The sequence below is a fragment of the Prionailurus viverrinus genome, chromosome B1 (assembly GCF_022837055.1).
Source record: "Prionailurus viverrinus isolate Anna chromosome B1, UM_Priviv_1.0, whole genome shotgun sequence".
In the NCBI taxonomy this organism is placed as follows: Eukaryota; Metazoa; Chordata; class Mammalia; order Carnivora; family Felidae; genus Prionailurus; species Prionailurus viverrinus.
The window spans coordinates 170,718,292-170,743,691 of NC_062564.1; the positions used below are offsets into that span (position 1 = coordinate 170,718,292).

Here is a 25,400-nt window from a genome sequence, read left to right on the forward strand (position 1 = left end):
TAAATGCCAGTAGCACAAACATCCTAGCCATGGTTGGAAGACATTAGCATTAGCCCTGATGAAGGATCTAGTTAAACACGCCCACATCATTATTTAGAAATTCCTATAGATACTATTTGATGGATGTAGTATAAAATTAATAAGGGAATTTGTGAAAGCTTCATTAGTGTTTGTGGAGCCGGCCTACCTAAAAGTCTCGTGACTCAGATTCTCTTCCTTCACAGTTCAGCCATATTGCGATTTGGGGCAGCATCGTACTCTGGGTGGTGTTTTTTGGAATCTACTCATCTCTGTGGCCTGCTGTTCCGATGGCCCCTGATATGTCAGGAGAGGTAATGTGTCCTGATAACTCCCAATCCAACTAATCTTAAAAATTGGTGTTCATTAACGAACCTTGTTTGGCATGGATTTGTATTAAAATAGTATTTGGCCATTTAAAAGCTATTTTTAATTTCCACAGTTGCAAGTGATAAATCTTGAGAGAACATTTTAAACTTGGACATTCTACTTAAATCTGACTTACCCTTTCAAAAGCCTAGCTGGAACACTAAAATGTGGTCAGGAGCTTTATTCATGTTAAGAATCTCCATCTAGAAGATGCCATTTTAAAATTAGACTATAAATCCACAAATACATTTTGAATCAGAGATTTGGAGAAATGGTTAGCTGATGTCTTTGGGACAGTCTGTCATTTCTTCTGTTATCTCTCATTCTAGGGAAAAGTGTACCGTCACTAGATTAAATGCACTTTTAGAGTCGTCTTAATGAGATTGGTTTAGTTTTCATTTTGAACGAGTTAGGGCATCTGACGTTTCAGCCTTATCACAGTCCATTTTCAATTCTGTCTTTTAGGTTCTGGTTACACTGGTAGGAATTGAGTTATTAGGTGTTCATGGGGGAGTGTCACAAGATCTCCTTTCCTTCAGAAGAGATTCCAGCAGTAGGAGGGTTTATGATTTCAATTGCAGGAAATTTGACATAAAATGTATAAAAGAAAATGTGGAAAACATTTCAGGATTTCCTGTGACCTCACAGTAACTTGCAAATCAAGGAAATGTGAGCTCTGTTACAGTACATTGTTGTCCTGCAGCCACAGGAAAGATTTCCAGTGGTTTCCATGGATTTGTTGCCCCTAAGTACTGCCTGAGTACCTTTCACTTTTGACAGTCTGGTTTATAGATCATTTTCATGAAATTTTATCTGACAGCATCCTGCTTTTTATAAATTAGCAGAATGCAGACACGTTTGAAAAAAATTTTTGTGGTTCAATTTATTAGAAAGAGGTATTATATACTATTACAGCAAAACCAGACGTATCAAGGAGCATGTACTTCCTTCCACCAGAGGTGAAGGCCTCTTTGGAAACATGTACTATGAACTCTGGAAAATTTACAGCATGTATTGTGAGGAAAACAGAAAGCTGTGAATGCATCTGCTTACCTTGCTTAGAGTCCTTTTTTCCTGAAGAAGTAAAATCAGAGACTATGTGTGTCTGAAGATACCATTTGGAAAATCAGTCCTTTGTTTTTATTTGATGTTCTCTGTCTCACCGGACCTGCTTTTCCCTGAGGTTAAAATTCCAATTCAATATCATTTTCATTAGACCTCATTTTACCTCACTTCTTAATGTTTTATCTTCAAAATGCATGTCACAGAAGATGTTGAGATTCAGATAGTTTAAGCCACTGTAGCCAACAGCTTTGATGACAAGAACAGAGTCTTTGACCACCTACTTCTAAAAGAAGTGTGAAGTTTGATTGGCTTTTTGCCAACCAAATATAATTCTACCCTTGCCTGTAGAATTCCTGGTATTACCCACACAGAGAACTTAATATCATCTCTTGAGATTTGCGGTGATGCTGTGTTTAATTCAAAGTGAAGTGAATGTCGGTACTCCATCACGTTTCTCTTCACTTCACATACAGGGGGAAGTGCTAATAGGGATTCTTTTTCTTGTTATTACTACCGATTCTTTGAATACAGTGTTTAAATACCTGGGGCTCCACTGAAAATATGAAAAACGGATTAATTTAGCTGTAGACTTGACTGTAAGACTGTTGAATTTATTCAAAGAAAAGAATACTTTAAATTTATATAGTAGTTAGTGCTTACAAAGTCTTTTGCTGTGTGTGTGTGTGGGTGTGTATGCACGTGTGCAAATGAGCCTCATGGCAACTGCCAAAAAAGAGTTTAACAAGAATGCCACTCATATTCTCAGGGACAGAGAATTTACATTTACTGTTTCCTGGGCACTAGGGTTAGATCCCAAGAATATTTGTAGCAATACTCAATTTTTTGGACTTTTTTTTAAGTTTATTTATTTATTTTGAGAGAGCGAGCATAAGTGAGGGAGGGGCAGAGAGAGAGAGGGAGAGAGAGAGAATCCCAAGCAGGCTCCATGCTGCCAACATAGAGCCTGACGCAGGGCTAGAACTCATGAACCATGAGATCATGACTTGAGTGGGAATCAGCAGTCAGACAATTAACCAACTGAGCCACCCAAGTGCCCCAGTTTTTGAACATTTTTATTATGTGTAGAGAGTCACTAGTTCTACTATAATCCAGTTTAATTTCAGAAAGAAGCAACTACCCTTAGGTTTACGTTTTTCTAAGCTTAAAATTCTATATTTCAGTCAAGAGTGTAGCCAGATACATAGCATACATATATACAAACATGAAAATATATGAAAAATTTATTTATGTACCAATATCTATACCTGTATGTATTATACCACATATATATATACATATATTTATACACAGCATATATATATATAATACCATATATATGTATACCATATATATATATATATATATGTGTATATATATAAAATACCATTTTGTTATGAAAGTTAACAGATGAATAAATAAATCTTTTTCAAGATGGCTGGCCAATTATACACACACACACACACACACATATGTGTGTGTGTGTGTGTATATATATATATATATATATATATATATATATATATATATATAATTGGCCAGCCATCTTGAATAAGATTTATTCATCTGTTAACTTTCATAGCAAAATGGTATTATATACTACATATATATTATTGGGTGTTACATATAGTAATATATTACTATAAATAACATCAGGATAAGTATAAATATTAGCATTCCTCAACTTGACATGTTTTATGTGATCCACATAATGAAACACGGGGCCCGGGGTAGCTCCCAAGATTTAAGGCTCCTCCACAGGATTCGTGGTGTGGTGTGTAGTAACTTTCTGTTGCAACTCCTACCAAGTCTCAGTGTCTAATTCCAAGACTCTACCCAAGGACCCCAGTTCTTTCCTATATTGATGTGGCAGCAGTTTCTCCCAGAACAAAATAATTAATTAAATATGTATGCATGTTTGGTTGCCTAAAAGCATAATAAGAGCCCACAGGATAGTCCAGAATTCCTAGAACTGAAAATAGTAGCCCTACTGGCCCATCCTGGTCCAGGTGATATTTTAGGGGATGGTGATACACTGTGTGGCGTCAGCAAGACAGAGCACTTATTCAAAAAGGCAACCAAGATCTAGGAAAAATAATACCTAGTGTATATTAAATACTTAGTGTATTGAACACTGTATCCAGGGAACTTCTCTAAATACTTTATATGCATTCATTCAGTCAATACACCAACTATTTGTTGAGATCCTTCAATCATTCAGGCACTGTTCTAGACACTGGATTCATTAGGAAATAAAACAGACAAAAACTCATGTACTTCTCAGCTCACCTTTCTAGTGGAAGAAGACAGACAAATAATTAAATGAAACATATAGACAAGTACAAGTATTATAGAGAAAATTATAGCAGGTAAGGAGGGCCAAGAGCCAAGATTTCAGTCGTGTTTCCCATACAGCCTTATGGCTTTTACTTATGGCCAAATCAAGAGCCAAAGTGACTGGATCTGACTTAGGTTTTCATGGCAGGACCATGGCTGCTGTGTTGTAAACCTTTGCAGAGGTTATCACAGTAACCCAGGCAGGAGATCACAGTGGCATGGGTCAGGAGGACAGCAGTGGTGCAAGTTGTCAGATTCCAAATCTCCATTAAAGGTAGAGCCAGTTGGGTTTGCCGACAGACCAGATGGCAGGAGTGAGAGTGAAAGAAGCCAAGGCAGACCCCATAGTGTTGTCTGTGAATTTCATTAGGAGTGCTTGTCCTCTGTTCCCCGGATCCTCACTGCAGACGGGTTGTAACCACTCTACAGATGAGAAAGCAGAGATGCACAGAAGATACAGAGGCAGATTTCAGCACAAATAAAACATCTAAAGAGCCAATGTGTAGTGACGTCTAGTGGCAGAATAGGATGCTGGGCTCATTGAGGAAACCCTTTCTGTGCCACTGGGCCACCAGTGATTCTTAGGCAGAATCTATCATCTGCACATCCAAGGCTGCCTTCCAACTCCTAAGATTCAGATTCTCTATGTGCTTGTCTTCACTCAGTTCTCTCCAGAGGAACATCTTAAATGTTGCAAGGGCACAGACTATTTTGCTCTAGTTAACAGGATCTCGGGGTGCAAATTGTACACAAATTAGGCAACTTACAGGTACAGGTCTCATGCTTCTATATTCAGCTTGATGCATCTTCACACATAGATCAGGATTTTATAGTCCTTTCCAATCTACATTCTTAGTTCATCATTGCAGCCCCATCTGAAGACAGAGTTGTATCTTTCAACATGTTGAAAGAAAATCCTTGCAACACTAAGAAGGGAAGGGAACCAACATTTACTGTGCACATACCATATTCTCCAGGCACTTGTGTTTGATTTCAAGCATTCCTTGTTTTATTTAAACACAGATAATAAACCTTTGTGGTAAGCAAAACAATAGCAAGTGACCTAGAGAAGTTACCCCAGGTTTTCTTTTCAAATTCTGGTTTCCGCTAACATCCTAAGGATCGAAATACCTTCCCTTTGGGGCCCTTGATCTTCCTTACTCCCAAGTGGGAAAGTCTTTTTTTTTCTTTCCTTCCTGGAACTATGTTGTCTGCACTCCATTGATTTCTCTGATTTATCTGTTTCCTGGGATACCTGGGGCCCTCATCAGTTTCCCTAAGTTGGCCAATTACAAAATTCCCTCAGTTGGCCCATCTCTCTTAAAAAGTCCCCAAATTTTTAACTATCCCTTTTCAACACCTACCTAACTTCCTAAATACATTTATAGAAATTCCATCTCATTTCATAACCTAGACTCTTGGCTCTTCTTAACAGTGATACCAGTATATATAATACCATTCTCATTTTTTAAAACACAAAAAATTGAAAACCCAATCATCCCATTATCATTAGAGAATGTACGGTTGCCACTCTGATGGTAATAGGTCCTCATTTACTGAAGGCCAGTCACCGTTCTAGCACTTTCCATGCCTTCACTCATTTAACACTATGAACATTTAACACAACCCGGTGAGGTAAGTTGTGTTATACATTTCACAGATACATGGTGGTTACATAATGTTCTCAAGGTCACAGAACTTTGAGTGAGCTGAGATTGGAACTCAGACACAGTCTGTACCCTTAACCTCCTTACACACCGTTCTCTGTTTCTTCTTATGTTTCTTCTCCCATCTCCACTAAGGCCTTTCCTGCCAGCCTCATCAACTTTAAAGATGTTAGATGCCTTTTCCTATCAGTGCCACCAGTCAAAAGACTTCCATCTGGTCAGTAAAGTAAGGAATGTGTTGTCTGTATATATTATTTCTATCTTCAGCTGTACTCAAGAGCTACACTCATTTATCACAGATCGAGGGTTCTTTTCACACCATCGGATCACTTCTTTCCCCCTTACTTCAGCACATTCTACATGCGTGAAGTTCCAAAAATCTGTTCCCCAAATATCTCAGAGTTTAATGCAGTCTTCAGTCACTCCAGCTACAGCCAGATTGGGTGGCTCTCAGTTGGTGGCAGGGTGTTCCCATTTGGGAACATTCCTTCCTATAGTTCTGCACTTTGTTTCCATTACAGTAATTCTACATCTCTGTCCAGAATAAAGATTCGACGATAATGATTAACAAGTATTCCAGTACCACAGATATTGAAATATTAACTATTACAACCGAATGCTGATATCGGGGTGGGGGCAGTGGATGATGCAAAGGTAGAACATCCGACGATGAGAAATTATTGAGGAAAGGAAAAATAAAAAGAAAATAGTGCGACAGGCTTGGCTGTGACTTTAAATATGTCACTGTCTTCCTCTTCACAAATATGGTTGTGATTTAAGAGAAGGACTTTTTTTTCAGACCTGACTTGTATTTTTTCACACCAGTACAACAATTTATGGGGCAAGGTAGACCCTGGGGAGAAGTGCTATGTTATATAAACATATGCTAGCCTGCTTTTCCGACTTGTCTAGATGATGTTACTGAGTTTTGGGGTTTTTTTTTTTTTATTTCCAGAAGAAAATATTTTAGTCACTATGGTTAGTACACCAGATTAAAAACTGAAAAGGAAGCTACATCGAGGATCGTTTCATATCACAATTAATACCAGAAGCTTAGTATCGGCAAAACTTTTAAATTCATCATGGCTTTGCAGACACGCACTGTAAAGTCCTCCCAAGCGCCGTCTGGTTCTGCTTTCCCTGGCCTAAGGGATCTATAAAACTACCGAAGGAAATTGAAGTTAAGGAACAAGCATGTGTTTTACAGAATTTCAGATCTCTTGATTGAGGTTGGTAAAGTCTCTCCGAAAAACAATAAAAATCTTTGTTGAACTCTTTGGTGTCACCCCTGTAGGAACGGTATTAATAAACAACATTAGTGTTATGATTTTCCTAAATTGTGCCATTGCCCACTTTACCGACACGATAAATTACTTTACATATGAGGAATTTCCTGGTTGAAATAGTCCTTATTCATCTATCAGCTTTTAATTACCTAGATAGCATGTAATGATTTATTGGTCACAAGACCAGCCCTTGCCGATGGGGTGGGGCAGTGTTACGATACGATGAAGCTTCATCCAAGGTTACTGTGCTTAGCCAAGGAGACTAGAGGGAACAACTACACCGAATTCTCTCAGATGTTCTTCAGTGAGCCAACAGTTGGAAGCCCATCCAGGAAAACATGCCGTTGGTCAACAGCCCTCATGCCCCTGACGGTAAATGAGACAGGCCAGACTTTCACAGTCCTTAAGGCAGCTGGTTGCATAGCCACTTCCAAGCCCATTTTGTAGAGAGAAGCCTACGTAGAAACATGAAGAAGCAAAGAGAGCTATGGATATGACAACTCTAATGGCAAATCAGGACATGTTGAAATTAGAGCTCTCCTTAGGCTCCTTACGAGAACTGGCATTGCTTTCTGTAGGTACAGCATATTTTCCAACAATGCAGGGCAAATGTATATTGGGTGACTAATGTATGCCAGGCTTCATATTAGGCAGTGGAGGATGCAGAGATGAATGGAGTTGGTTCTTTCCCTTAAGAATCTCATTGCTAATGAGGGGCGCCTGGGTGACTCAGTCGGTTAAGTGTCCGACTTCAACTCAGGTCATGATCTCATGGTTCGTGGGTTCAGGCCCCACGTCGGGCTCTGTGCTGACGGCTCAGAGCCCGGAGCCTGCTTCAGATTCTGTGTCTCCCTCTCTCTGCCCCTCCCCCGCTCACGCTCTCTCTCTCAAAAATAAATCAACATTAAAAAGATAAAAAGAATCTCTTTGCTAATGATGGGGTGCTGATATCATAAATGTAAGAGATGATATGGTACACCCAAAGTGCCATGGCAGTGAGCAAACCACAGGAAACTGAACAAAGCCTGCTGTTAGTGTGGCAGAGCTCTGACTGTTCTCTGGAATCAATTCATTTCTTGTATTCGTTCATTCCATAAATGTGTGTTGAGTGTTTAATGGGTGCTAAGCACTGTGGCTAGGTAATCAGTTAATTAGGCCAGATCCCTATTAGCATGCAGATTGAAGGGACCAGGGAATGGGAGGGAGAAATAATCACTAAGTCAGTTAATGCGTGACTAAAGGTGATTTCACAAAGTGATAGAAAGAAAACAGGATAATATGCTAAAGGGAAGGACTCTAATGGCTGCTCCAAAATGGTCTTTTTGAAGAAGGAATGATTAAGCTGAAACTCAAAATGATATGTGCGTAAAGAACAGCATTTCAGGACTGAAGGAACAGAAGGTGCCCATGCTCTGAGGCAGGAATGCTGGAGTGGAGAGGGTGGGAAGGAGTCAGTGAGATGGGCAGAGGGCAGATCACCACACCCCCAAGCTCAGCATTCTCACTCATGAGACCAGCACAGCTTGTTTCTGGATAACAGGCCTGGGATTCCATCAGAAATGCTCGTAAAGGAAATCACAAATGTCACTGTATGATCTGCTTCAGTAAAGCTCATAACTGAACACGATTGTTTATCTTAAGATAAAGAGATCATCAGTGAGTGGTCAAAAGCTACTTTGTTCCATGTTGTCACTTCAGCTTCCTAGCGTGTATCATCCATACCAAGTTATCTTATGGCTTTTTTTAAATATAGTTTATTGTCAGGTTGACTTACATACAACACCCGGTGCTCATCCCAACAAGTGCCCTCCTCAATGGTTATGGCATATTTTTTTGATATTAAAAAGGGTGGATTAAATGATAGCAAGTTATTTCTCTCTCATGTAAAAGAAGTTTAGTGGTGGCAGGCAGTCCAAGGCTGGTATGGCAGCTGCACCATCATCAAGAACCAGCTTTCTTGTATTTGCTGCACTGGCCAATCTTAGTGTACTTCCTCATAGTCCAAAGTGGCTGCTTCAGCTCTAGCCACTTTACCAACATTCCAGCCAACAAGAAAGGGAAGAAGAAGAAAGATTAACCTTTTATCTTTGATGCTGTTTCCTAGACAGCACCCACCACATTTCCGCTTAGATCTCACAGGCCAAGAACTAGTAACACGGCCACACCTAGCTGCAACAAGAGAGCCAGAGGAATATAGTCTGAGCTAGAGGACAAAGTGTCCAGCCAAGAGTCAAGTGTTTGCATCTAAGAAGGGGAGAGGGGATATACTGGGGAACAACTAGAAAATTTTGCCATGAAAGTCAGTAATTTTTCAACCTAAGCCATTTAACAACCTTTCTGTGTCTTTCTTATAGCAAAGTGCTTTTTGAATTTTTGAGTTTTTTAAAAATAATTTCCTAAAAGAGATGCTAACTGTGTGACAGGATGGAGGTGTTAGCTAATGCTAATGGTACCCATTTTGCAATTTATAAATGTATCAAGTCAACACATCATACACCTTAAACTTACATAATGTCACATGTCAATTATGTCTCAATAAAGCTGGAGAGTGAATTTAAAATTTTTTGAAAATAATTTTCTACAATCTGAAATATAGGTCAGCATGTTTCACAGATTGTATTACTAGTAATCAAACGATTGATGTTTTATGAGGTGGTTTTTGAGATAAAGAGCCATCACAAAATTATAAAAACCTGCAGGAATGATAGAAGAGGTAAACAGATTGAGCACTGAGATAATGAACCCTGTCTTACACAACTTCCCCAGGAACATCATAACATTTTTAAATTATCTCTCATAATAAAAAGAATATTTGGTTACTAACTCTGTTCTCGTTTTTCTTGTACTTTTAAGTTTTTTAAATAGTACAATAAGATTAAAACAAAACAAATTCTGTTCTTAATTATTTTCACTGTCTGGGAACTAGATCCCTAGAAAATAAAGTTTCAGAGCCATATATATCCTAGCGCTCTTGATTCCTTTTCAGAAAGATTATTTTGCATGTTCAGCTCTCAGTATATACGTGTATAGAGTGAAATTTTACTTTCCTTTTTTAAAAAAGTTAACTTATCAATTCAGGTCCCAACTAACTCTTCCTGCCCTGCCTCCGAACATCTTTCTTAATCGTTTATTTTCTCATTACTCCCTTTGCCAGAGGGTGGAGATACAAAGTCTGCTGCTTGCATCATACAGCTAGATGGAATATTGGTTCTGAGTCCCCCAGGGTGATCGCTCCTGCTTGAGCCCCTCACCAACCATCCTGAAATGTCCACTGGGAGGGAAAGCGCATAAATGCTATGAGCTGGTATCTAATTTGCATATTTGTCTATGATTTGGAGCCATGTGCCTATTTTCTAAGAGTTTTGATTGTTTATTTGGAATATTCCAAGCCAAGGGTTTCCTTTGTCTCTGAGTAAGCAAGAGCTTCTGGGAATAATTGCAAACATACTGGAGTTTATTTGAAACACCCTTCTCCTTAGTTATTTTCTGGGTGTTCTGCTCTGTCTGTTTTTATGGAGAAAGTAATAATTCATCCTATATAAGAGCCCAAGTCAGCTCAATACAACTGAGAATTACAGAGTACCTGTGTGTCACGATCTATAATGGGTGTCAGTGGATCATTATGTGAAAAAAGAGAGTCCTCTTGGGGAGATTGAGCCTTGTGGATAAAATAACAGATCAACAGGTAATTATGATGGATGCTAATTACTGTGATCAGGATACACAGCGGCTAGCAGAAGAGGGGGAGAAAGACTTTCCAAGGAAAGGGCAGCCCAAGCAAAGAAGGACTTTGGGGTTGCTAAGGTAGAGAATGTCTGGAGCTAGAGTTGAAAAGTTAAGCAAAGACTCGGTCACAGAAACCTCCTTAAGTGTCATCAACATCATTACTTTAAGCCATGGCAAATGGCTTTTCATTGGGATGAAATACATAGTGTTCTAGAAAGTACCTGAAACCATAGAATAAAGATTTGGGGCAGAGGGCGTGATAGATAAATGCTAATAATAAACTACGAGGGGTGAAAAACATTTTAAATTTTGACGCGAATATAATATGATATAATTGAAAATTTGCAAGAATTTTTTTCAGCTAAAATAAGACATCAAAGACCTTTCTCCGTAATAAGCACCAGAACATGGAACTTGGCATGTGAATTCCTCTGTCTTTGGGTTTTATCAGAGGGAGGTTTTGAGCTACACTATCCCACATGTGTAGCCCCTGAAGGATTTCAGTGGAAGTTCATGTCTTCAAGCCAAAGTTCCTATGAGCTTGAAGTTTCTCTGGTTAAAGTATCAGGTGGTGAATGTACCACTTAGTGCCGACCCAGTGATCCTTAGTTACCTCCAAATTCAACCCCACACCCAGGTACCACGATTAATTTAGACAGACAGGCTCAAGCCTCTGGGAAAGCCTCACTCAACTTAGAGACATTGACAGGGTCACACCATGGTGTTTCCCAAGCCTTGGACACAGAGACATTTTCAGAAACATTTGCAAGTTTAAATTCAAATGGCACAGTAATGTCCGAAAGCAGTGTTGATTTTGATGAGCCGATATGAAGCTCCCATACATCCGTGGTTGTGTTGCCAGAAGGAGGCACAGTTCTGATACACTAAGTCATATTCTATTTACATAAAATTGATATTTTGCCACAAAAATATAGATGCTCAAGTTGTGGATTTCAACCTTCAAGGGACCAAAAGGATCCTTGTATCTCAGGTTCTGTGAATCAGCTCTCCCGGTTCCCCTGAGACTAGGGACTGAGAAAATGACCACTTGGGTAACTGAGGCTGGATGAGATGGGAGTGGACGTGGACACAGAGTGTGCCTTTTCTGAAGAAATATCCAGCTGGCAGAGCAGAGACGAAGCATTGAGGCACGGTAGGGAGACAAGAGCTGTGACGTGCTTGGCAAGACCCAGAAAATTTGTATGAAAAGAAACAATACCTGAAAACCTGAGGTTGAGCACTGAATTTTTTTTGATGAAAATGATTTCATGAGGAAGATGCTTACAGAGGAGACCAGAAGGATTAACTGAGAGGAGCAGGTGAGAGAAGTTAAGTGAGCTTTTAACTTGCTGGATGGCTTTGGAAAAAGAGAGAAGTGGGAGATGGCAAGATATGAGGGTCGCCACACCGTAGCACAGACCATCCCTGCACAGGAAGGGTTACTCTACCAAGATGTTTCAGAGGTGCCATGGCCGGAAAGAACAGTTGCCCTCTTGGGTCCGACACCCTACTGACCAAATCCCAAGAAGCATGTAATGGGATATATAAGTTATATATAATAAGTGCTGGGATTTTTTTCCCCCAAAACTTGTTAACTCCCTTGGAAAAGCCCTAAATCTTCAAAGATAAGCCCTCTTACACAAAGAAAATGAAAGGTCCCATTCACAGCAGCAACAGGAGAGACTTTAGCCAGATATGTATATGGTTGATGAGAAGAAAACTAGAAAATCAGACAAATGACAGAAACACAAAGAAACAAGTTGTTTATGTTTCCGAACAGGAGGATCACTGTTGAATCATCTGTTCTTCCCAATTAGAGAACCATTTGGGAAAAAAGCAAATACGTCTTCTCCTCATTATTGTAACTAAGCCTAGGAAGATAATCCTAAATGCAGAAAAAGAGGTTAGGATTTGCCTGAAAATAGTGGTTTTATTATAACTATTTTGAAAGTTTCTGTATCAGTGAAAATTGATGATAATTTTGCTTATTAAAGTAAAATTCATAATTTTGATTTATGTGAGTAGCTTAGAGTCACTAAGGAAAATAGGGAAAACGTGAGAAAAAACATTATTCCAGTATTCAAAGGTAATCACTGTTAACATGTTGGTCCAGTCTTTTTTTTCTTTTAATACCCTTAATTGTACACTTAACTTTGATTAAACAATTTATTCTTTTTTTATGTTTATTTATTTTGAGAAAGAGCAGGGGAGGGACAGAGAGAGGAAGTATCCCAAGCCAGCTCTGTGCTGTCAGCACAGAACCCCACATGGGGCTCAAACTCAGGAACCATAAGATCATGACCTGAGCCAAAATCAAGAGTAGGGTGCTTAACCCACTGAGCCACCCAGGTGATCCAACAATTTATTCTTTCAACAAATATACAGTTTGTTGAAACTGTAGGACAGTTTCTAGTTGCCAAGGATACAGCAGTGAACAAAATCGAAAACTCTGCCCTCAGGCACTTATATTCTGGAAGGGAAGGGGGAGGAGGAGAGGGAGATGGAAACAAGTATGTCTGTTCTGTAGCACACTGGATGGTGGTAGTAAGTGCCGTGGAGAACCGTGGTGTAGGAAAGAGGATAGAAACTACTATTGTGATAGTGGGGTGCTGTTTTAAGTCGGGGTGGTCATGGAAGGCATCACTGGAAAGATGACCTTGAGCAAAGATCAGAAGACACAGTGGGAACTGAAGCCAGGGCAGAAGGACTAGCAAATGGGTAGAGTCTGGATTTGCAAGGGAGGACGGTTTTGTTCTTAGAATCCTTACAAGTTTTAAACATTTTTTATTTGACAAAATGTACATAATTCACTACTTGTCATCTTAAGCAATTTTTAAGTCTATGTAGTTGTATATTTTGAGAGAGAGAGGGCATGGGGAGGGCAGAGAGAGTGAGACAGGGAGAGAAAGAGGATCCCAAGTAGGCTCCACACTGTCAGCACAGAGCCAGATGCGGAGCTTGAACTCATGAACCATGAGATCATGACCTGAGCCAACACCAAGAGTCGGAGGTTCAAGTGATGGAGCCCGCCAGACACCCCAATCACTTTAAGCATTTTTAAGTTTGGCGGTATTAAGCGCATTCGCAATGTTGTGCAACCATCACCACCATCCATCTCCAGAACTTTTCCATCATCCTGAACTGAAACCCCCCGTTCCCCCTTCCCCCCAGCCCCTGGCAACCACTATCCTACTTTCTGCCTCTGCATTGGACTATTCTAGGTGCCTCATATGCGTGGAATCATAGAGTATATGTCCTTTTGTGTCCAGCATATTTAATTTAGCATAGTGTCTTCAGGATTCATCTATTATTGTAGCCTGTGTCCAAATTTCATTCTTTTAGGCTGATATCCAATTGTATGTATAAACCACATTTCATTTATCCATGTGTCTGTTGGTATTTCCACCTTTTAGCTGTTGTGAATATTGCTGCTGTGAACATTGGTATGGGCTCTGTTTTTAAGTAGAGCAGCGCAGACTTGCCAAGACTGGATGTGCAGTTTGGGAGAAAAGGAGAAAGCAGAGATGGCTTCTCAGGTTTGGGGCCAGAGCAGCTGGCAGAATAAAGGTTGTGTTTGTTGAGATGGGGAAGGCTGAGATTATGTCACCTCCTTTTTATTTGATGTCGCAAAGTATTCATGTGGCTATTAAAAGTCCTCATTAATGTCGGTAGGAGACATTCCTTGTCTTCCTGCACGTTCGGCATCCTTTCCCGACTCCCCTCTAAAATGTCCTCTTTTCCAGTCATCCTACTTTTCCCCAGTTCACTCACTGAAATCTTTCTGTTGATTCAGATGAGGGAAAGGGTAGTTTGACATACGTCACTTTTAATGTATGTTGCTCAGCATTTTTAACAGAAAAGACAACCTAGGTTGAAAAAGGATTGTTAAGGAGCAGGATCAACCTTTTCTCCCACCTCCCCAGATCACATAAACACCTCGTTATAGCTGCTCCCAGGATAACTCCTGCCAGAACACAAGAAACCAAGCAAACTGTAACCGCCCTATCTCAGGAGCATAGTCCCAAGGCTCCAGCCTTCTTGACTTTCAGTCTCTCCAAACACTGGATTGTAAGAACATATTTATTAATCAACATTTATTGAGTACCTGCTTACTGGTTAAGCACTTTGGTTGTGAGAATTCATCAAGATGTATTTCTTTCTCTTATAGAGTTTATGGTCTAACTGGAAGATAAAGAAGCACCTAGAAAATGAGTGATAGGTGCCACCAAAACGGAAGCCCAAAGTAGTGTCAGCTAACCCAAGTCTAAGGAAGGAAGTGCAATCTGATGTGAAAATTGATTAAATGGGAACATCCCAAGAACTGAGACACGTGTATAGCTAGAGATGGGGGCTGGCTTGAAAGATGACTTGTGGGAAGTCATCAGAAGTCAGGTAGACAAGGTCTTGAAATCATGTTAAGGATTTTGCACTCTATCCTCAGGGCGGTACGAAGCCACTGAATGGGTTTAATCCAAGAAGTGCTAAAATCTAATTTGTACTTTGGAAGTGTCCCTCTGGCCTCAGTGTGGAGACAAGGCTAGAAGCAGAGCAACACTGGAGTCAGAGGTCTAGCTTGCAGGCTTTTAGCAAGGGTGGGCACATTTTTGGACAGGGATAATGGCAGCAGGGTTGGCAAAAAGCGCGTAGTAGGTCCAAAGATACTGTGCACAACGGAAGCTGGTGGTATAAAGAGACCAGACTAGAGCCCAGTTTTGCGTCATACACAGTTGGTGACGAAGCCATTCTCTAGATAGAGTGCACAACGGAAGAGCAGGTTTGGGGGGAAAACAGTGTGTGTTCAATTTGAGACGGATCAAGTTCAAAGTAACTGTGCAACATTCAAGTTCAGAGCTGGACAGTCTGAAGTACAGGCAAGAGATGTAAGCCACGGGAAGAGATTGTGACTGATCCCCATATAGATAATAGAAAACACTAACCTTCTCAGGGTGTGTGTTTACGTGATACCAGAAGCCTCCTGACAGAATAGCAGGATATCTTACCTTTCCCTTTGTTTAGGGCTCTTTTAGACAATTAGTTTTCTAATAATTACAGTCTGTGAACAGCATCTTTAACAGCTAGGATAATATTCTCTAATATGGGTATACATTTACATAACCAGCCACATGGTGTCCTGTTAGTTTTCACTGATGTTTTGCTATTTAAAAGAACCCACGAGGAATATTTGCATTCCCCCAAATTAGCTCCATGGGATGTGCTAGTAAGCAGACTGTGGCAAAAGTATTCCATGGTAGATAAATACATTTAGAGAAACCTTGATTAAAAAAAACATTGAGGGGTGCCTGGCTGGCTCAGTTGGGTGATCAAGTGTGACTCATGAATTTGAGCCCCACATTGGGTGTAGAGATTACTTAATAAAACTGGAAGGAAGGAAGGAAGGAAGGAAGGGAGGGAGGGAGGGAAGGGGAGGGGAGGAAGGAAGGACAGGAGGGAGGGAGGGAAGGAGGGAGGAAAGGAAGGAAGGAAGGAAGGAAGGAAGGAAGGGAGGAAAGGAAGGAAGGCAGGGAGAAAAGGAGGGAGGGAAGGAAGGAAGGAAGGGAGGGAGGGAAGGGGAGGAAGGAAGGGAGGGAAGGAGGGAGGAAAGGAAGGAAGGACAGAAGGACAGACAGGAGGGAGGGAGGGAAGAAGGAAGGAAGGAAGGAAGGAAGGAAGGAAGGAAGGAAGGAAGGACGGAAGGACGGAGAGACAGACAGGAGGAAGGTTGGTTCAGTAGAGGTCTTTACAGTGATTTCTCAAAGCCTCAAATATGCTGCTTTGTGATGTGACCCTTCAAGAGAGTGCTGCTATGGTTTGCTTATACCTTTACTAAGCCTTGGGACATTACATCAGCTTTTCGGGGGTAGTGCTCTCAGGACTAGTGACCACAGAAGTCTCATGGGATACTAACCTATATGCAAAAGTTGTCTCAAATTTCAGCACATAGTTCCAGAAACTGAATTATCAAATTAACAGGAATGAATATGTTTATGTACTTGATGCACATTGCCAAATACCTTTCCCAAAGGTGAGTACATTGCCAATAGAAATATAAATTGTTACAAAGAGCTGTTGCCCCCACACCAGCTGTGATAGTGAATTGTTTAAATCTGATCTAATATGTGGTGTTTCTATGACTACAGAGAAGCTCAGCACTTTTCCATGTTTCTGGTTACTTACTGCTGCTTTTGTGAAAATCTTCTCTGGTCTTTAGCCTCTTTGTTGGGATCTTAGCTATTCTTATGAAGACAAATGGTCTATTTTTATTATCAGATATTAATGCAGAATTTCATATATTTCTGGCATTCTCCCAGTTTCTTGTTTATCATTTACTTTTTAGTTATGTTCTTTTAAAACATATGGCACTTATACATTTTTATAAATCCATTCTTTACAGCATTTCTTTTTGTAGTTTTTTGTTTTTGTTTTTGTTTTTTTTTACTGTTTTTAAGCTTAGAAAGGCCTTTTATAAAGCTTTATCTAGACACTTAATAATCACTTCTTGGTTTTTGGTTGTTATTGACATAAACTCTTAGCCTCCTTGGAATTTATATTGCTGCCCTCCCTGAAAAACAACTAAGCAAGATTTATAGCACTCTTTTCTGACTAATTTTCCGTCCCAAATTAATATATTATGCCCAGGCAGTCTTTAATAATTGTTATGAAAAAGGTAATTTGTCTCCATTTCTTAAATTAGCAAATTGAGATGAATGGCAATTTATTTATTAGTGGTCAGTTACCTTGGTCAGTTTCAGTCTTGAGACCAGCATGTATTGTGACATTAATGCGACAAAAACCATTACATTTACAAACTGGCTCAGACTTAATTTGATACTGTGACAAAAATTTTGTTCCTCAAAGCTCATAGGAGAGATCACTAGAAAGTAAAAAAGACCTGGGGTGTTTTAAGAAATTTGAAAATTAAATGAAGAAAGGAAAGTCTGTTCATCTGTGTCAGTAATAAAAGCAGCCACTCTACCAACACCATGGGGTTTCATTCTTCCAGCCCGCTTTCTAGCTGAGGAAGCAGAGGCTGGGAGTTACTAACCACAAATGGGAGAGCAAGGAAGGGCAGAGCCAGGACTCCTTCCAGGGCTGTTTATCATCAGTCCTGCTCCAGTCAGGGTCCAAGGAGATAGTCTTAGGATTCCCCAAAGGGCCTCTCTTTTAGACAACATCTGTACTTTATCCAAGAATAAGAATCCTAGTGCACCACTCTGACGTTTATAGCGTAAAAAGAGGGTTAGCGTTAAGAACCACATCCCCGAAGTTGCGTAGGCAGGTAGCACCTGTAAATTCTCTCTCCTACAAGACTGAACTTGGGGGCCCTGAAGGGGAAGAAGTGTTTCTCTCTAGTGTGGGAACTAGGTGCTAGGGGATCACCTCAGGTGGGGCCCTCTTATCTGGGCAAGCCCCTTGGCTTGGCCAAAATGCCCGTCCGCGCCTGCTTTCCCAAATGTTCTTTCCCTGCAAGTTCATTCACGTGGAAGTTCCAGAGCAATTCCTCCTTCCTCCGAACCTGCGTGCGTTTTCAGGTTCTCGGGCTGCGTTAGTCCATTTGGGAAGCGCGCACGATGCGATGGTGAGCCAGCATCGCTGTGCAGAGACAAGCGCTCGCTTGTTCCCAGCGCAGGCCTGTGCCCTCCAGTTTACCGGCTTTGCGGCGACTTCGGCTGATCCTTTCTCAAGTCCCCCGGGAGCCACTTTTGTGGCAGCCTCCATTTGGCTTCACAGGGCCTCGAGGAGGGGCCGTGGGGGCCGCTTGGCATGGCCCAGCAGTCTCCCACGTTCAGAGCAATTTGCAAACTGCTCTCGGAGGGAGCCCGAGCCCAGCCCCGAACAGGCCGCTCCTGTTACCCCCATTGTCTGCGGGGATCGGGCGCCTTTCCCCAGCTGACCTGCCTGCGAGTGGCGAGATGTGAAAAGTTAGAGACAAAAATGGTCTCTACAGACTGAGGGGGAGCTTTCTTGTACAGAAAGGAAGGAAATACCTCTGTGGGATTTTATTTTTTCTCCCCCCCCCCCACCCTCCCCTTCATCCAAAAAATACAAAGAGACTCTGTCTTTAATGCGAATGTCGGCTTTAAATCTTTTAGGTTTGGATTAACTCTGCAAAAGAAAAAAAAAATCTGACAGGCTTTCAGATATGACGCAGAAAAACTTTTTTCCCCTCAATTCATGTTGTTCATTTGTAAAGCCAAAGGCTGGTGGACTGAATAGTGGGCGCTCCTTGTTCCCCATTCATAGTTAACATCACAATGGTCAGAATTAGCAGCCCAGAGTCTCCGCCACTTCTGCCTTTTCCGCCAGTGACATTTAATACAAGGTGGCAAGGGCAAGCATAAATCTTTCTTCTTTGGCCCCTAAATTAAAATAGATTAAGATTAAGCCACGCAAACGAGGGCATTTTCCATTATGCGATTTAGAATCTTAGCTACCTTTTCCCCCCAGGAGGAAAAAGAAATGTGGTGGTTTTGGGGGTTGTTGTTGTGGTAGTTTTTTTTTTTTTTTCTCGGTCCTTACCTCACTAAGAAGCTGCCTTCAATCTAAACAAATCCCACTGATTTGATAGACATTTCCTATTACATAGTAATTGTTGGTTTTCACTATAGACGATGTCAGCAAACATGTTGAAGATCATGTTTTGCTTATAAAATAAAGTGACTTTTATGTGAATATTTTTCGTCTTGTCGGTGTCTAGAATATAGGTGCTATTTCATTGAATCCACGTGGCCACATTTATTTTCTGAAATTCTTTTGTAATACTGTGTTTTTATTTTGAACATGCTCAGAGCTATTTAATCGTATATATGGGGAAAAAGAAACCATAGCATCCTTGAACTGACAGTCTATATCAATGAGCCCATGTTAATGCAAAAAAAAAAAAATTAAACATCAGTACCTGGTCTTTAGTTGAGGGTCGGAATGAATAGGTAATCTCAAACATAATCTAAAAGTAGTAATCTTTGTATTAGGTACGGACTGATTGATTAGGAATGTTAATATGTAATTGCATATTGGCCTGTAAGAATAAAACTCTAGATCATTTTTAAGTCCTGAGCCACACCTGGTTTAAAAAAAAATCCTTGTGAATTTGAGTAGAGTGCAAATATACATGCATTAGTTGACTGCTTTTTAATGGAGTTCTGCCCATACATTTATGCACTTAAATAGGTACTGAAAACTTACTCTAGTAAACAGAGACTCAAAGTGAAACAAAGTATTTCTTTTGGTTTTACTGTATGGCATATTCCTTTTAAACTCTGTATAATTACATTACAAAGGGATTTTATTATAATTGCAAATAGCTAATAGGTTTATTAATTTTTTAAGCATAGAATCATTTTCTTTGCAACCCAAAAGGTTCTGATATAGCCATTTAGTATTTGATACAAAGGAATGATTATAAATATTTTTAATACACTTTTTTTGAGTTTTACACAGTAGATATTTGGTTTGACTTTAGCAGTAACAGGACATATCAATGCAAGTTATGTAAATCTTTGAACAAAAATTAAGATTATTCTGCCTAATATCATAGATATCTTAATTTGATTATACCATATCATGATTTATCTGGATGATTTTTTAATGTAATATTTTACAAAAGCAAAGTTAATTTTTATTGGCCAGAAATAGTAAATTTAGTTTCTAACTAGGATTTATTTTACATGTTGTAGTATAAGAGAATTTAAGCCAGAGTATATTTGACGTTTGCTCCAAAAGATTGATTTTGATATTCTAAGTTATAAAAGAAGGTCAAAGTTTATTACTCCACATAGTGACCACAGTAATAAAAATCTCACATAAAAGTATGAAAAGATTTGGCACATGGTAAAACCCTGCTATATTAGCTACTTGAGGGGGAAAAAAATAGATGTAGCAAAGACATGTTTTAACACATTTGGCTTTTGATTCCAGATTCTGCACAAGTTTGGATTTAGTTACTGTATATCCTCTTGCAGAATGAAATATTTTTAAATTATTTTGCTTAAAATCATATAAAAACTAAACACGAGTGATGTATGTCTTAGTTTTTAAAGGAATGTTGTTTCTGATGGTTTACCCAGGCTGCCATGTTGTTTAGCTCCGGAGTCTTCTGGATGGGCCTGTTGTTTATCCCCGTGGCGTCTCTGCTTCTTGATGTGGCCTACAAGGTGTAAGTATACTATTCGGCTGTGTACACAAAAGTATAGATGTGTGTTAACCCTCAGATTTCTCCAGTTGTAACATCAGCTCAATGATATTAGTGAGAATTCGTAGTGTTAATTAGTTCTGCCTGATAAATAAAGAAGAAATGAGTGATTCAGAAATTAGAAAAGTAAGTTAATTTAAAGACTGAATAAGATGTAGAGCAAGTATTTTCTATTAATAGTAGACAGTACATTTTTAGAAAACAGCCAGAAAAATCCAGGTAGAAGAAAAAATTCTCTTATCTCCAAACACATATATATTTTATTTATGAACAATAGTTGTGGGAAAAAAAGGTTTTTGCCTGCCTGTTTCAAAGCTTATACAAAATATAGAATGAAAGGAACTAAAACTGTACTCATTTTTCTCAACGATTATCAGTTTTAAAATGCTGTCTCTTCCCACACAAAAAAAAAAGATATCCCTAAAGTTAATTCTATGATGCTTATTTAATAACTCTGAGAGTTTTAACTTGTATAAACCTAAACCATTCCTTTTAAGACTGTTGTTTCTGTAATTGCATCATGCTCAAAATTACTGTAATTTTTAGATTCTTATTGAAAACTGGTTGCCTGTACTCTGATTACTGTTGTACCTAGCAGCACATTAATAAACCAGTTTTGTAAAGTTTGAAGTCTTCGTATGAAGAGTTACATGCAAATCTTTTTTTTTTTTTCCAGTATCAAGAGAACTGCTTTTAAAACATTGGTAGATGAAGTTCAGGAGCTGGAGGCAAAATCTCAAGACCCAGGGGCAGTTGTGCTTGGAAAGAGGTAAAAGACACACTAAATATGTTCTTTTCCAAGTGAACTTTTGTCTTTCATTCGTGGTTGGAAATAAGTGGTAAAACTTATATTTATGACTTTACATGGAAGTAGCAGGATGGATAGATTTCAGAATCAGAGGGATGCAGATTCAATCAAATCTGTCACTCACTAAGCTATGTGTGACCTTAGCCAAGTCGCAAAATGCTCTTGAGCCTCAGTTTTCTCATCTAGAAAATGGGGGCAATATTACCTACCTCATGAATAGTTTTTAGAATTAAATAAGATCTAACTGATCAAGCAGGTAGCTTGGTGTGTGGTGCTTAATGAGCTTTAAATAAATGGTGGTTACAAATATTAGTGTGTTATTAAAATGAAGGGAAAAAAAGACTTTTAGCTTGACACTGTATCTGTAATAAAATAGCCTGTCAGGAAAATCAGAGCTTGACATAGGGCAAAGTGCCCTACAGTAGCAGTAAGTGCTTATTAGGAACTGACCTTGGCATGGGTCATCTATGAAGTGAATTATGTGTTCCAAGTCCTTTCCTCAGCACCACTCCCTCAAAAGAGCAAGGTTAGACCCCTAATCCAATATACTAAATTCACAAAGCATTATAAGAAAGAGATTAAACTGATTTGAAAGCCGTCTATAATAAAACACAATTACGAAGGTAATACCAGGAATTTACTTTTTTCTTCCTTCTTCGCGCTAACATGAGCTCAAGTTGTGTCTACACCATAGGAACTGCTTTGCTCGGGTGTCTGTCGCTGTCATCACAATCCACTGTTGTTACCCAGTTTGACAGGATTAAGTAAGTGTCAGACTGGGAACTCAAGCTGAGACCTTGGCTTCCAGCCTGGGCTCACTCTCCTCAGGCCAGGAGGGCTCGTCACACACCCACCAGTCTGTGCCTCTCTAGCACAAGTCCTTGCACCGCCATTTGTGGAGCGCTCACTACATGCTAGGTGCTGCACTGATCGCTTCATATGCACTGTCACACTGGATCGCCATGGCAGTCCTGTACAAATTTGTCACCCCAGCAGCACCTGGCGGGGTGGCTCTGTCGGTTGAGCGTCCGACTTCAGCTCAGGATCATGATCTCACGGGTCCGTGGGTTCAAGTTCCACATCGGGCTCTGTGCTGACAGCTCAGAGCCTGGAGCCTGCTTCAGATTCTGTGTCTCCCTCTCTTTCTGCCCCTCCCCCACTCACACTCTATCTCTCTCTCAAAAAATAAATAAACATTAAAAAAGAAAAAAAAGGAAAGAGTAGCATGCTCTCCTAACTGGGCCCATCAGGCACCGCACTGCCAGGGTTATTTTAGGAATCCTGGAGAATGAGATGGATGTAAAATTTCAAGAAAGTTAGCTAATCTTATCTACATTTTCAAAGAGGGCGAAATTGTGATTTCTGGGTAGTCTAGTGATGTCAGACTTATTTCAGCTCCAGAACACCATGTTTATACCTCCCAGTCTGCACAGGCTGCTCCCTTGTTTAGAAGCTGCCACCCTCCTCCAGACTGGGCGGCCTGATTCCTAGTTTTCAAAACCCGGCTCCGACGCAATTACCTCAGGTTTTCTTACATGAGATTAGTTCCTACTCTGCTGTCTGGGTACTTTGTGCCTCTGTTGTCACATTTACTTTATTGTATCATAATGTGTGTGTTTGTTTCCCCTACTAGAAGGAGCTCCTTGAAAGAGAGGCCCCCTTTTTAGTCTTTACCGAGACCCAACACCTAGCACGGTTCCAGGAACATAACGGCACTTGATAAACATTTGTTGAATGGGTGATCGAATGGTCAAGAGAATGACCTGAGGGATGAATGAATGAATGAATGAATGAGTGGGTGAAAGGATGGCTGAGTCGTGGGTGGTAAATAGATGGTTGACTCATGGGTAGTTAAATAAAAATTCGATAAATAAGAACCTAGAGTTACACAGGTTACACTCTCCAAATTAGTCATGTCCAGAGAAGTAACAGTGGTTTACTTCTTTGTCCTAGAATGATGCCATCTTGTAAGCTGGCCATCCCCAATTTGTTTCAGTCTCCACTAAGCTCTATTGTGAAGTCAAGCTGTACATAAAGGGAAACTGCATCAGAGAAACTATAACTTGTAAGCACTGTATCCAGATTAGCACTTACAATAATGTATGTCTTATGTTTACTCATGTTCAAAAACTAAAACATTTTGGTTGAGACCGTCTTGTTTAGTGGAAATAGTAAGTCAATTACCATATTATCCAGTGAATTAGGAATATTCCCTCCAATCTTACAATGAAATTTGGGGGGATGGGGTGGGAGATGTGTTTGATCATCTAAGTACAGTATGTTGCTTTCAACCTTGGGTTACGGTGGAATTCAATTTAAGTCTAAAATGTTGGGAGAATAAATGGCAAGTCTTGCCCCTGATCACTAAGTAGGTATAGCTTATTATTTTTGGTTAAGAAAATAACTTATATGCCCTGAAACCCTGTCTCTGCTGTTACTTTTTTGTGGATAGGCCCCAACGCTCGGGAGCATAAGCATCTATAATTCCAAAATACAAGAAAGTTTGAAATTCAATTTTTCCTCACAGGTTTATAGCAAATATTTGCTGGAAGAACCTAAACCATTTGTTCCATATATATAAAGGCATTGACAGTGGTTGTTTTTTTTTTCTATGATATAAATATCCATACATTTTATAGCAGAAATAATAATTAGTTTTTGGAATAGAGGCCTCTCAGATCTCACTGGAGATCTACATCAATAAGTTGTGTGTAACATCTTTTCTAAAACAAAATAACACAAACAAATGTGAATTCAAAAACCCAGTGCCTTAAAATAAGGGATGTTTACACTGGGCTCATTGGAGGCAGAGCAGTCTGGGATACCTTTCATACGCATGAGAAGCACGCATATATGTCTTTTACAGGCAAATGTGATAATGAGATCCATCATGTTTTATTATCCAACCGTAGACATAAGCCAGCATATTATCATCAGCCACTGCTAAATAGAATTTTTCCCCAGGATCTTCAGATCATTCCTCATTAATTTGTCCTTCACTATAGCCTCGACTATTTTTTTTTTGAGGCCATGAAAATTCATGTTATTTTATTTTATTGTTATTTTTTAATTGACATAGAAGTTAGTTAGCATATGGTGCAATAATGATCTCAGTAGGTTCCAGTGATTCATCCCCTATGTATAACACCCAGTGCTCATCCCAGCAAGTGTCTTCCTTAATGCCCCTTACCCATGTAGCCCTTCCCCCACCCACAGCCCCTCCAGCAACCCTCAGTTTGTTCTCTGTATTTAAGAGTCTCTTATGGTTTGTCCTTCTCCTGTTTTTATATTATTTTTGCTTCCCTTCCCTTATGTTCATCTGTTTTGAATCTTAAATTCCTCATATGAGTGAAGTCATATGATATGTGTCTTCTCTAATTTCGCTTAGCATAATATCCTCTAGTTTCATCCAGGTAGTTCCAAATGGGAAGATTTCATTCTTTTTTGATGGCCGAGTAATACTCCATTGTATGTGTATACCACATCTTTATTCATCCGTCTTTGGACATTTGTTCTCTTTCCATACTTTGTTTATTATCGATAGCACTGACTACAGCCTTGACTTTAAAGAAGAGAGTATGGAAGTATGGATGTCAGATAACTTGGCCATGTGGATGGTGATGATGGTTTCTCTCGGCCTTTCCCTATATTATGTATCTTTAAAAAAAAAAAAAAGCAATTGTAACACTGCCCCCAAACTAATAGAAAAGAAACTATGTTTCTCAGTTTTCACACTGGATTTCTATCAGTGTTACATTCGAACCTCCGTAGAGGTTTAGGACAGGAGCATATATCACATGTTTTCCTCCACCCTACTCTTATCACTGTGATAATGGTTCTACTCAGCATTTGTAAAGAAAAGTGACAGAATGACAACTATTATCTCCTCCAGAGCAGAGATCAGGACAGTTATAATCACTGTTTATCTCCCCCACCAC

The 25,400-nt window shown here is 39.7% G+C and overlaps 1 protein-coding gene across 6 annotated transcripts in view; it reads left to right on the forward strand.

Moving 5' to 3' along the window:
• Positions 1-25,400, forward strand: part of ATP8A1 (ATPase phospholipid transporting 8A1) — a 232,249-nt gene that overhangs the window by 198,575 nt on the left and 8,274 nt on the right. For all 6 annotated transcript variants that reach the window (XM_047855524.1, XM_047855526.1, XM_047855525.1 and 3 more), the window contains 3 exons: positions 225-332; positions 20,530-20,618; positions 21,331-21,423. In XM_047855524.1, the coding sequence (XP_047711480.1) occupies positions 225-332; positions 20,530-20,618; positions 21,331-21,423 (290 nt within the window). The remainder of the gene's footprint in view (positions 1-224; positions 333-20,529; positions 20,619-21,330; positions 21,424-25,400) is intronic.